This window comes from Bos grunniens, chromosome 1 (assembly GCF_055505025.1).
Source record: "Bos grunniens cultivar Pamir isolate PY7600 chromosome 1, Bosgru_T2T1.0, whole genome shotgun sequence".
NCBI lineage: Eukaryota > Metazoa > Chordata > Mammalia > Artiodactyla > Bovidae > Bos > Bos grunniens.
The window spans coordinates 5,698,640-5,712,073 of NC_141165.1; the positions used below are offsets into that span (position 1 = coordinate 5,698,640).

A 13,434-nucleotide genomic window follows, 5' to 3' on the forward strand; every position below is an offset into this window, starting at 1 on the left:
TGGTCAGTGAAACGTCCAGGCCTCAGCTGAAGTGTCCTCATTCTTTAGAAGCTGTTACCGAATCCAAACTCACTCTGCTCTTGATCCACAATAGGCCGGTAAGTCTGAGATATGAGGTGTTACGGTAAGGAATAACAACTTTATTTGGAAAGCCAGCTGACTGAGAAGATGGCAGACTAATGTCTCAAAATAATCATCTTATGGGGCCTGGATGCCATGTTCTTTTATAGAGCACAAAAGGGGAGGAGGTGAGGAAGTAAAGTAAAAAGGTCCTAAGTTTTGCAAGCATCTCCTGGAAAGGCCAGCCTCAGGGAGGGGGGCTGTTACTTTCTTCTTTTTGCAGCCATTCACGGGTGGACAGAGTCAGAATGTTTCCCTGGACAAAGTCACTTTAGCTTACCATTCAGGCAGGGTGGCAGAGTTCCCTAGGCAGGCCGTTATGTATAGACGGTATCCTTTTAGTGAACAAAAGCAACTAAAGTAAAAGAAACAGATCCAACATGTAGTCAGATTTTGTTTTTCCCTGTAACAGCTTCACAGCCTCAGGCTCCTTTCCAAATCCTTCTGCAAAGTTCTCTCCAGGTTCTCTACAATTAACAAAGAATGTACTTTCTGTTTTCAATTTTTCTGCAGGCTGTGTGGACACAAAAGAGGCTGATCTCTATTTCCTCATCGATGGCTCAAGCAGCATTCAGAAAAAACACTTTGAGCAAATCAGGGAATTCATGTTGGCGGTGATAAGGATGTTTAGCATTGGTCCAGACAAAGTTCGAGTTGGAGCTGTGCAGTATTCCCATGAGAAAAAAGTGGAATTTGGTATCAGTGACTACCTTGATGATGTGAAATTAAGAAAGGCTGTTTTTAACATCAAGCAACTTAGGGGCGGAACTCGTACTGGGGCAGCCCTGGATTTCATGCTGCCACTGATGAGGGAGGGAAGGAAGCAGAGGATGAATGAGGTACCCTGTCACCTCATTGTGCTGACCGATGGGATATCTGGAGATGCTGTCCTGGAACCTGCTGAGAGACTAAGGGCTGAAAATATCACCATCCACGCGATTGGTATTGGGAAGGCTAACAGAACACAACTGCAACAGATTGCGAGGGAAGAGGAAAGGGTTAACTTTGGGCAGAACTTTGATGCTTTAAAAAGCATCACAAATGAAGTTGTTCGCAGTATCTGCACTGAGAAAGGTAAGCAAAACAAAAAGGCTTTATTATCTGTCCTTTCCTAGTTGTTTCAGGGGCACTAATAGGCCAAGTAGAGGAATGATGTGACCATTTGTCTGGCTCACATTTTGCTGAAGGGGTTCAGCCCCTGACTTTAAGCCAATTGCCAAGGTGGGAGAATCCCTCTGTAGACAGCTGCCCTGAGGCCATCTTGAAAGCTGTTAAGTGAAAAGGCCGCTAAGGATGCTGTTGTCTTCACCAAGCCCACTGCCATGCAGGTGAAAAAAAAAAGTGTGAAAGTGAAAGTGTTAGTTGCTCAGTTGTGTCCCACTCTTATCCACCCCATGGACTGTAGCTCGCCAGGCTCCTCTGTCCGTGGAATTCTCCAAGCAAGAGTACTGGGGTGGGTTGCCATTCCCTTCTTCAGGGGATCTTCCTGACCCAGGGATTGAACCCAAGTGTTCTGCATTGCATGCAGATTCTTTTACCCTGAGTTACCAGGGAAGCCCTATATTTGTGTGTGTGTATGTGTGTGTGTGTGTGTGTGTGTGTGTGTGTGTGTGTGTGTGTGTGAGACACATTAATGGAGGCAGATGAGAACACTGGAAAGAAAACAGGCTCTGGTTTTCAGTGGGTTAGGATTCAACTCATTTCATTACTTGAGACTTGTACTTGCTCATCTATAAAATTAGGATAGTACCTACATCAGAGTATCCTTACAGTAAATACCAACTGTTATTTCTTTATTATGAAAGCGTGCCTAGTCCATATGTAACCCCTATTTTTTTTTATTTATAATGCAAATACATACTTGCATTTTTGTTCTGACTAAAAATTAAGTAACAGAAGTTAGGAAGAACAATGTGAAAATTCCTGCTGTGGACCTTGAATGGGTTACTTACCGTCTACTTGGCTTGGTCCTGTATGTGCAGGCTTATTATGAAGCTTAAAGGAAATAATGCACATGGAGCATTTAGAGGAGGGCTTAGCCCATGGTAAGTGCTACATAAAATGTGATTATTGTAAAAGATGGTCAAGGTGTTCATTGGTATGGAAAAGAAAAGAATGCTCACTTTACTTGAACTTACAAAGGTGAAACTGTGTTGGAAGTTTCTCTGAGCCACTAAAATCCAAAGAAAAATAAGCCAGCAAGTAAGTAACATGGGCAGTAAAATCCTAAACCATAACTTTATTGATCTTTTTTGTCCTGTTATGGACAGGAGTAAAGCTGGGTCTTCAGGATGTCTTAGAAACAGTATGAATACAAGTTCCTTTATGTTTCCTGGAGTTGATGGCAAGGAAAATAAAAAGATTTCAGGAAAAATAAAATAGATTGTACTGAGGTCTTTTCAAAGGCAGGGACCAGTCTGAGGAGGGCCAGGATATTTCTTATTTGTTAAATATTTCTTATTTGCCAAACCCTGGCATACCTGAAGGAGGAGACAAACTGTGGTCAAGGAACTGAGCCACAAGACGGTGAACAGAGAGGCAGAAAAACCAAGACGCCGAAGCTGGAGGGCCTAGAAGAAAAACATTCCTCTCAGAGAAGACGTGGACGGAGTGAGGCACAGGGTATCCATTCACGGGCAGGAAAAGAGGCTCTAGCAAAACGGCCCCATTCCACACAGCACAGAATGTGGTTTTTCTCTTGTGTAGTTGTCCGGGGTGAGCAGTTCAGGTCTAGCAAAGAGGCAGGTCCATTTGCAACACATAGTAACTACCTGTAGGTCAAAGATGGAGCTCCACACCCCGTCGTCTTCCCTTTGTGGACAGGGAGATAGGACCAGGGGCATCTCATCAGGCTCAATTGTTTTATTGTTCAGACCCAGAAGGGGTTAAATCACTCCTCCTCATAGCTACTAACAAATCCACAGTCACAGGGTCACATCTAGCTTCAAGGAAGCCTGGAAAATGTAGTCTTTACCTGGGTGGCCATCTTCCTGGTTGAAATCCTTTTATTGACATAGAGGAGTGGGAGATGAGGAGGTTCAGTTCAGTTCAGTCACTCAGTTGTGTCCGATTCTTTCTGATCCCATGGACTGCAGCACTCCACACCTCCCTGTCCATCACCAACTCCTGGAGTTTACTCAAACTCATGTCCATTGAGTTGGTGATGCCATCCAACCATCTCACCCTCTGTCATCCCCTTCTCCTCCCACCTTCAATCTTTCCCAGCATCAGAGTCTTTCCTAATGAGTCAGTTCTTCACATCAGGTGGCCAAAGTATTGGAGCTTCAGCTTCAGCATCAGTCCTTCCAATGAATATTCAGGACTGATTTCCTTTAGGATGGACGGGTTGGATCTCCTTGCAGTCCAAGGGACTCTCAAGAGTCTTTTCCAACACCACAGTTCAAAAGCATCAGTTCTTTGGCCAACAAAGTTCCGTCTAGTCAAAGCTATGGTTTTTTGATGAGGAGGTAGATCCTGTGAGTAGTGACTGCATGTAGAAATCTCCCCCTTTGACATGTTATTTGTGGAACAGAGCATTCCACACTTCCCAGCACTGGGGATTTGTCAAGACCCTCAAACATCTTTGGCAACTTCCCTATTCACAACTTTCAAAATGGCCCCAGGGCAGCGTCGATCTCAAATGGTTTTAATCCCCCTACTGGGCCTTATGTTGTTGTTTTTGTTGTTCTTTAGTCACAATGTCATGTCCAACTCTTTTGCAGCCCCATGGACTGTAGCCTGCCAGGGTCCTTTTGTCCATGGGATTTCCCAGGCCAGAATACTGGAGTAGGTTGCCATTTCTTTCTCCACAGGATCTTCCTGACTCAGGGATTGAACCTACATCTCCTTCATTGGCAGTTGGGTTCGTTAGCTCTGAGTCACCAAGGAAGTTCCGGTGGACCTCATATAAATTATTAAAAAATAGTAAACATTTGGAAATTTGCTGTATGTCTCAGGGAAATCAAACAGGGGCTCTGTATCAACCTAGAGGAGTGGGATGGGGAGGAAGATGGGAGGGAGTTTCCAGAGGGAGGGAATATATATATACCTATGGCTGATTCATGTTGAGATTTGACAGAAAACAACAAAATTCTGTACAGCAATTATCCTTCAATTGAAAGTAAATAAATTTAAAAAAAAGAAAAGAAAGCAAAAAAAAATAGTTGGCATTTTTTAGTTCTTCTATGGTTGATGATAACTGGTCATATACAAATAGTATGGGATAGATTCTGTGAGGACTGAGGAAGGGGCTGGTAAGAGAATGGCAGTGACAATGAAAGAAAAGGTTAAGACTAAGGAGATACATGCTAAAGACAATATACTTACAATTTCTGCTATATATATTATATATATATATACTATGGTGCATATGTGTGTATACATATGTAAATATATATATGTATACACACATGGCTTCCCAGGTGGCTCAATGGTAAAGAATCTGTCTTCAATGCAAGAGATGCCAGACATGTGGATTCCATCCCAGGGTCGGGAAGATCCCCTGGAGGAGGGCATGGCAAGCCATTCCAAGATTCTTGCCTGGAGAATCCCATGGACTGAGAATCCTGTCAGGCTACAGTCCATAAGGTCTTAAAGAGTCAGACAGGACTGAAGCAACTGAGCATGCACACACACACACACACACACACATGAATTAATAGCACTTTTTCATGACTTATAGAAATTGATCTTCTGTGTGCGTATATATGTACAGATATGTATGAGGTGGAAGTGAAAGTGTGAGTCACTCAGTCGTGTCTGACTTTTTGTGACCCCATGGACTGTAGCCCACCAGGCTCCTCTGTCCATGGAATTTTCCAGGCAAGAATACTTGAGTAGATAGCTGTTTCCTTCTCCAGGGGATCTTCCAGACTCAGGAATCAAATCTGGGTCTCCCGCACTACAGGCAGATTCTTTATCGTCTGAGCCACCATATAGATGCATATATATGCCCACCTCCAGTCCATATCAACACATTTTATATATAAATAAAGTAATAGTCCCTGTTGAATGAATATGTGCTTACTAATGTACTTATTATCTCTAGCAAAAACTTTTCACCCCAATTTCTAATATTGATATTTTTAATTGCTTTAAATTATCCCAGAAAAAAATGCTATATAAAGGTTACTTAGAATTTTGTGCTTCAAGAATACACATAAAACCCTGAAATATTCGTCATATTAGTGCCCCAAATTGATTACTTTTCTCTGACTTTCTTTGTTGATCACCACTGCATCCTTAACACATGGCCTGATGCTCGCCATTTCATACACTTGAAGAATTATGAATTATGAATAAGTGTATAATGCATGCATGCATAAGTGAGGGAATGAATATATACTTTAGAAGTTGCATTTCTTCTTTGAAAATTTTTAGATAATCTTCAATGAATTTCTAATTTAGCGTTATAGTCAGCAGACTACTACAAAAGAAGCAGATAAAATTTTTAAATGCAGTGGCAGTTGTTTGAGTTAATTTTTGATATTTACTGATTAAAGTATTTATTTCTGCTTTACTGTCTCTTGCATGTTCTGATAACCATGCCAACCTGGTATATTTCTGGCCTTTTTGATTACATGCAGGATGTGAAAGCATGAAGGCTGACATCATGTTTCTGGTGGACAGTTCTGGCAGTATAGGACCTGAAAATTTTGAGAAAATGAAAACTTTCATGAAAAACCTGTTAGATAAGATTCAGATTGGTGAAGACAAAAGCCGAGTTGGTGTAGTTCAATTCAGTCATTATAGTAAGGAAGAATTTCAGCTTGACAAATACTTTACACAAAAAGAAATTTCTGATGCAATAGACGGCATGTCCCCCATCAGTGACAATACTTTGACTGGAAGCGCAATAACCTTTGTGGATCCATACTTCACTGAGTCCAAGGGGGGCCGCTCAATGGTAAAAAAGTTTCTCATCCTTATCACTGATGGAGAAGCCCAGGATGATGTGAGAGACCCCGCAAAAGCTCTTCGGGACAAAGGTGTGGTCATCTTCTCCGTTGGGGTATACGGGGCCAACAGGACTCAGCTGGAGGAGATCAGCGGGGATGGCAGCCTGATCTTCCATGTTGAGAAATTCGATGATCTAAAGGCAATAGAGAGTAAACTCATCTTTCGCGTGTGTGCCCTTCATGGTAAGTGACCCTCTTATCCTTCAGGACGCAAGCTGTTGACTTTATAGTGGGATGGGCAGAGACTTGGACTTCAGACTTGGCCTCTAACTGGACTTTGGTGTTAAGTGTTGGTCTTAGCTATGCTACGTTAAAAGCCATGATCTCAGGGCTGTGTACTTAAGTGAAATACCCAGGGATATTCCAGAATAACAGTTTTGTCTGCTAATTTGGAAACATATAGTCTGATTTTGATGACTTCAAATAGATATACCAAGAGAATACTTGAGTGGGTTACCACGTCCTTCTCTAGGGGATCTTCCCACCCCAGGAATCGATCCTGCGGCTCTTGCCACTTCTCCTGCATTGCAGGCAGGTTCTTTACTGCTGAGCCACCAGGAAGCCACATATACCAAGGAGGTCTCAGAATTTTACATTAAATTTCTAGCTTTTTAATACCTGTATACCTAGATTTTCCAGTCAATTTTTAATCCCAAATGATTCTCCCACATTGTTTCTTGGCTACCTGTGCTGCTGCTGCTAAGTCACTTCAGTCGTGTCCGACTCTGTGAGACCCCATAGACAGCAGCCCAACAGACTCCTCCGTCCCTGGGATTCTCCAGGCAAGAGTACTGGAGTGGGTTGCCATTTCCTTCTCCAATGCATGAAAATGAAAAGTGAAAGTGAAGTCACTCAGTCGTGTCCGACTCTTAGCGACCCCATGGACTGCAGCCCACCAGGCTCCTCCGTCCATGGGATTTTCCAGACAAGAGTACTGGAGTGGGGTGCCATTGCCTTCTCCTGGCTACCTATAACCACTGTTAAGTACGTACACATAAGAATGTGTAATTAGAAATATACAGCCATCTTCCTCTCAGTTAAATTAGGTCCAGAATCCAAAGCACAACTCTGCACCTTCTTTGTAAAGATACAGTGTATATTTTTATTCCTTACATTAGTCTTCTTACCCTCTCTCAGCTAAGTAGTTTCCATTTGCCTGTTCATATACCTATCCTTTTGGAAAATTTTAATTTGTTACTTTACTTAAAGTGATCTCTTGGAGTCATCACTTTTATCTGACAAACTATAGTGCTTTTCAAATTGGATTAAGCAACCTTAGGTTTGAGCCCATCAATTTTAATGACGTGTCAGAACTTGCTATAAATTCACATGTAAGGCTAACACCACCAGGTCTTTTAAATCTATCATGTGCTGCTGTTATCTGTGTTTTGGCTACAACTAACAGAAGAAACCAAAACATTAGTCACTTTGTTGTATGCTGTTCCTATGGCAATAGAAACCTCCTTTGGACTTTGTTGTTCAAAATTTCAGAAGGTTAACAAGTAAGATGTCTTAGTATAAACTGAGCTTTAGGCAATGGCCCTAAGATTTCTCTTGGAAAGGCTTAACTGGAATTTTTCTTCTTCCTCCATGTATGGCAGTAATTCCCAAACTCTTGGGATTGTGGAGATATTCTAAGAAGGGCTCACAGTAAGGCCACAGCTCCACCTTTGAAATGCAAAGGGTTCTTCCTGGCCTTTCTTCATTGAGAAATGTCATATTTGTAGAGGCCCTGTCTATAGCATAAGGTAGAATTTTAGCTGACTTGTACATTCGGTTTATAAATTTATCAGGTAAATTTATAAATGTGTATCAAGTCAACTCATAAATATGTATTGAGTTATGACTCATATGACTCATTGCCAAATCATGGCGAGTCATTCTTCCTACATGGCCTGGGCTCATCTGCAGTGGAAGATCCTTGAAAACTTGGAGATCTCACTGCCAGAAATAAGGATTGGAGGTAGGTTGGCAGGTAGAGGGTGAACCATTGGGAAGCATGTGCTCAAGCTACTCAGGGGAGGAAGAGTGGAAATAAGCTCATACTTTGGGGGTCCACCCAGAGTGGGTGCTTGGCTTCTACGGAGGAGGAGGGCTTGGGGCTAGGGTGTGGTGACAAGTGTCTTAGCTCTTCCCCTGTGTGGGATTTTCTGGGCTCCAGCTTGGGAAGGTCAGAGGGAGGGCCACAAATAAATGTGAAGACACATGGAGCACAGAGGAAAATTTATCTCCCGGAAGCTGAGGCGACACCTGGAGTCTGAAGGGGCGAGACAGAAACTCCAAGGTTGTACACTGAGCCCCCGAGCCCTTCAAAAATGCAGGCCAGTCTGGCAAGAATCAGTCATGGCTCACCACTGTACTACACTGACTCATCTCCTGACATTCCCTTCCAGGTGAAAGCCTGCTTAGCAAACGTTGTTGTAAAGGACCTGAAGTGGTTTAGCAGAACAGAGTAGGGAGGTGTGGGAAGTGCTGATCTGATCATGGAGTTAGGAGCGCTCCTATCTGATCATCATAGATAGGAGCGCCAGTGTCCTTAGAATCGTGATGTGGGCAAGTTGAACATCTCTGAGCCTGAAGTTTCTTTTCTCTTTAAAATGGCATCAGCCATCCCTAAGAGCAGTGAGGTGTCTGGCACGTGAGAGGTACAAGGCACACATAACTGGTTTCCCTTCTAGGAATCTGTGCAGAATGCACTGCAGAAGTCTGTCACGCCTGCTCTCTTCTGCTTTCAGATTGTAAACGGATTCAGCAGTTAGATGTCGTGTTCGTGCTGGACCACTCAGGCAGCATCAACCCCGAGGACCAAGAAAACATGATCAACCTCACCATCCACCTGGTGAAGAAATCAGACGTGGGCCTGGACCGCGTTCGGTTTGGAGCGCTCAGATACTCAGATGACCCCGAGGTTCTTTTCTACCTCAACAAGTACTCAAGTAAACCAGCCATCATCGAGCATCTGAGGAGGCGCAGGGATACGGCGGGAAGAACCTACACCGCCAAGGCTCTGGAGCGCGCGAATGACATGTTCACAGAGGAACACGGCAGCCGTATCAAACAAAATGTGAGGCAGATGCTGATCGTTATCACAGATGGGGTATCTCACGACAGAGATAAGCTCGGTGAGGCGGCCTCAAAATTAAGAGCCAAAGGCGTCATCATTTACGCAGTGGGTGTAGGTGCGGCTGACCAAGCGGAACTGGAGACCATGGCGGGGGATAAAAACTACACTATCCATGTCAGTGGTTTCGACAAACTGAAAGATATTTACCTGCCTGTGCAAGACAGTATGTGTAACAACTCGCAAGAGGGTGAGTTGTGCTTTTAAAGTTGGTGTAGCAATACAAGTTTACGCAAAAAAAATAAGTGATTACGCTTGGCTTCCCATCACCCAGATGGCATGGGCTGAACGTTCCTCTACTCAGGCTACCAGTTTTCTCAGCTCTGAGAGAAATGCATTCTTGATTCAGCAACATCTAAAGGTCCTTCGCTGCTGTACTGAAGACGTTATACGAGAAGTTTGCAGAAGCGTTCCTTGCTGTCAGGCCTCTCCTTTCCCTTTCCTTCGCTCTTCCTAGGGCCCTATTCAGCTGTCCCCATTTCATGGTTGCCTGTGCTGCGCATTTGCTTGATGGTCCCAGTGCAACTACTCTGTATCAGGTTCAGGCCAAACTCAAGTGGAAAGTTTCATGCTTTGAACAGATAGGCTTTTGTTTTCAAGATTCTAGGACCCTCTAAATGGGATTGTCAGCATCCTGTAGGAAGTGATTCCTACAAGGAATCACTGCAGGGATTCCAGCACCCTGGAAGTTCAACCAGGGCTATGAGCTTTTCTGAATCAAGGCCAGGAGTGGGATTGAATGGTGTAACAGAGACCAGTTTCCAGGAACCAGGAAGGAAGGGGTCAGAGCTGAACCAGGAGATACCCCTGGAGTAGGACAAGCTGGAGGCATCATGTCTGAGTGAGCAAGGGGTGAGATTTGCCACCTGACCTAAAAGCAGCGGAGATCAACCCACCCTCTAGGAGGGTCACTGTGCCTCCTTGGAAGCCTGGAATCCTTCCCAGGTACTGGCCTGGTCCTCCCCACATGGCAAACACATCAACCAACCAGCTAGCTTCCTTTCTTCTTTCTTTTTCCCTCCCTTTTTCCAACTTCCTTCTTTTTTTCCTTTCCACCTCCCTTCCTTCCTCTCTACTAGCTTGAAACCTACTTTTGTTTCCAACACAAATTGTGGTTTGTCCACTGACATTAACCCACTCCCTTCTCTGTGAAATCCTCCAACCCCAAACAAAACCTTCCCCCAGATCTTGTGCCAGACCAGCATTTGCTGGGCTGAGTAAAACTACGTCTGATCTCCACAACCCTACTTTACTTAAGTAAGCAATAAATTCAGATTCTTGGTTTCAGATACAGAATGTGGGTATCCTCTTTAAGAAAACATGACTGTCCCCAAGGCATCTTTCTGATACAAACTAGGCTATGTCACTGCAGGTTACCGCAGGTTACCGTTTCTAAACTCCTGAGTTCCAAGTAGGTCCTGCTGACATCTCCAACCTCAATTGCCCCCTGCTTCCCAGCCTCCCTAGTCATCCTGAAGTCCCTTCATCTTCGCGTGCATCACTTGCCCAGCACAAACACGCCAGCCCACGGCTTCCCCTGGCTGCATCTAGCTTGCTTGTCACCTTTCAGATTTTGTTTGCCAATTTCTGACCCAGCACATGTCGGTGTCTCTGCTGTGTCCCCTGACTCCTGCACCTTCTATTTCTCCAGATGGTAGCATCTAACACATGCGTGCTGCTTCCTTATTTGTCCTTGTAACAAGACTGAGTTCATTGGGCAGGCTGGGACTCTTATTTATCCCTGGATCCCCACCAAATCTAAGACTATTAGTAAGACTACAGTCTTTTCTTTGTGGACTGCTTTCTTCTCATCTCCCACACCTACTTTTGGAGGTAGGTGTCAAGACGGAGTTTTGAGATAGATGTTGAGATAATAGTCTAACTTTTGGATGCAAGATGTTTTTTAGGGGGGCACAGCTCTGAAGGAAAGAGGGGGAAGCAGAAGAGGCAAAAGAAGTCCATGATGCACGCCCCATCATCCCAGTTACCTTCACTGAGCACTTTAGTACAGCTCCATCCCAGCCTTTGCATTTGATGGAAACTGAGCATAAAAGATCATTCCTCGTTTTGGGTCATGTCACATGGGACTTCAGAAAGACGACCCTGTAACCAATGTTGACTAACACTTGTCCATGAGATTTCAATATTTGGGCTACGATATTATTAAAGCAATTTGTAGTAGAAAAAAGTGCTGGATTTACGGATAAAAGGGATCCAGATACCAGCTCCACTGCAGAGTGATTGCTTATTCTGAGGCACCTTAACCACTGGATTCCTTTTCTCTACCTAAGATCAGAATAATTCCTCATAAGGTGGTCATGAATGTTAACCACTGTAGTATGCTAAACACATTTTTAAAGTGATAATTTTCAGCACAAATGTAAAGTGGTGGCATTAATAATAACAGAATTACTAATGGCCCTCGAGAACAGTGGCACTCAGCTTGGGTGGATGTTCCGGTGTGGGAGTGTTGAATGTATTTCAGGCCTTTGCAATGACCTTTCAGTGACTATAGTCAATCTAGTCAAACTTCTTCCTTCCTTTCTCAGAGTAGCTTTCAGTGTCCTTTCAGATGTATCATGTAAATTATTAAATTTGAAACAAAGCCTATTAAGCTTTTCCTCACCACTACTTCCTCTTCTCTTTGAGGGCCAATTGTGACCTCTCATCTGTTATCTCGTCTCAATTTGCCATGAGTGTGAGGATTTAGTAGAAGCAATTAAATATTTGAGCGAAGGGGAAATTTAGAATGATTGTTGAGGACAATCAGTGATTCTTTTTTTTTCAATTGCAGCCTGTGACATTCCAGAAGCTGATGTGATTTTCTTTTGTGATGGCTCTGACATGGTATCTGATTCAGACTTTGTTACCATGACAACTTTCTTGTCAGACTTAATTGATAATTTTGACATTCCATCTGAGAGGATGAAAATTGGGATGGCCCAATTTGGGAGCCGCTACCAAGAAATCATCGAGTTACAGAACTCTCTGACAAAAACCGAATGGAAGTCTCGGATTCAAGCTATCACCAAGAGCAAGGGCCTTCCGCGAATAGACTTGGCCCTGAGAAACGTGGGCATTATGTTTGAGCCATCCGCTGGCGGCAGAGGGAGCGCTGGTGTCCCTCAGACTTTGGTGGTCATCACCTCTGGGGGTCCCCGCTATGATGTGTCAAAGGCAGTGGAGGCCCTGAGAGAAGCTGGCATTTGTATTCTGGCTCTGGGCATAGGAGATGTTTACAAGGAACAGCTCCTGCCGATAACGGGCAGTTCTGAAAAAATCATCACTTTTCAAGACTTTGATAAATTAAAGAATGTGGATGTGAAAAAAAGAATGATCCGTGAGATCTGCAAGAGTTGCGGGAAAACCAGTAAGTGCTCCTTTGCTCCTTTGCTTTTGTTTGATTGCAGCTTCCTGGTTGTCCATTTCCCAGGGTGTCTTTGGGTGAATCTAACAGGATGTGGTTTAGAATAATATGCAATGAGAATAGGCGTCTCCTCTGTTTCCAAAAGTCTGGGATGGGTCAGCCTTCCCCAGAGGCAGGGGAAAGGGTTCAGAGGCCAGAGGATGCCCTGGGTTGTGTGCCCGGCTCAGCCTTCTCTTCCACTACAATCCAGGGGTTATATTCTTCTTAACACTTGGAACTCAGCCTTCTATTTCTATCCTCTCTGATTCCGAAAGTCCCAGAGCTATTCCCTGCATTCCACAGGAAGTAAGCAAAATAAACATTCGCTGATTTTACTTTTTCCTATTTTAACTTTGTTGAACCATCTTGTAAGGGACTCAGTATGTGTGCGTGTGTGTGCACGTCTGTGTATGTGTCTGTCTGTGTCAACTGTATCAGCACATGTCTGGTACATTTTCATCTTTGAATGATGGCATCTGTATAATCATAACATAGTAAAGATTTGAATTGGCCTTGGGGATTATTTAATTTCCAAAGGTCACCAGGGCTGATGGCTGCAAAGGCCAGGTGCGTCATGGAAGTGAGTCACATGGGTTGGGACTGAAGAAAATAAATGCAGAGCTGTGGTCCATCTGATGGGGATGTCATTCTTCAGCTCCAACTGAGAGCTGTGTGCAGGACTCAGGTTCTGTACACTTGGGACTGGGAGTTGGGAGGACAGAGCATCAGTGAAGGATAATATTTTATGGAATTTGTGCAACAGCAGAAATTCCCCACAGGCCTTCTGTTTCTAGACTTACTATGAAGGAAGACAGTTCTTTTACAAACCA

At 43.8% G+C, this 13,434-nt stretch overlaps 1 protein-coding gene across 2 annotated transcripts in view; it reads left to right on the top strand.

The window, feature by feature from the left end:
* COL6A5 (collagen type VI alpha 5 chain) overlaps nt 1-13,434 on the top strand; it is a 150,609-nt gene that overhangs the window by 45,717 nt on the left and 91,458 nt on the right. For both annotated transcript variants that reach the window (XM_086416162.1, XM_086416152.1), the window contains 4 exons: nt 634-1,194; nt 5,706-6,260; nt 8,813-9,388; nt 11,993-12,568. In XM_086416162.1, coding sequence (XP_086272288.1) covers nt 634-1,194; nt 5,706-6,260; nt 8,813-9,388; nt 11,993-12,568 — 2,268 coding nt within the window. The remainder of the gene's footprint in view (nt 1-633; nt 1,195-5,705; nt 6,261-8,812; nt 9,389-11,992; nt 12,569-13,434) is intronic.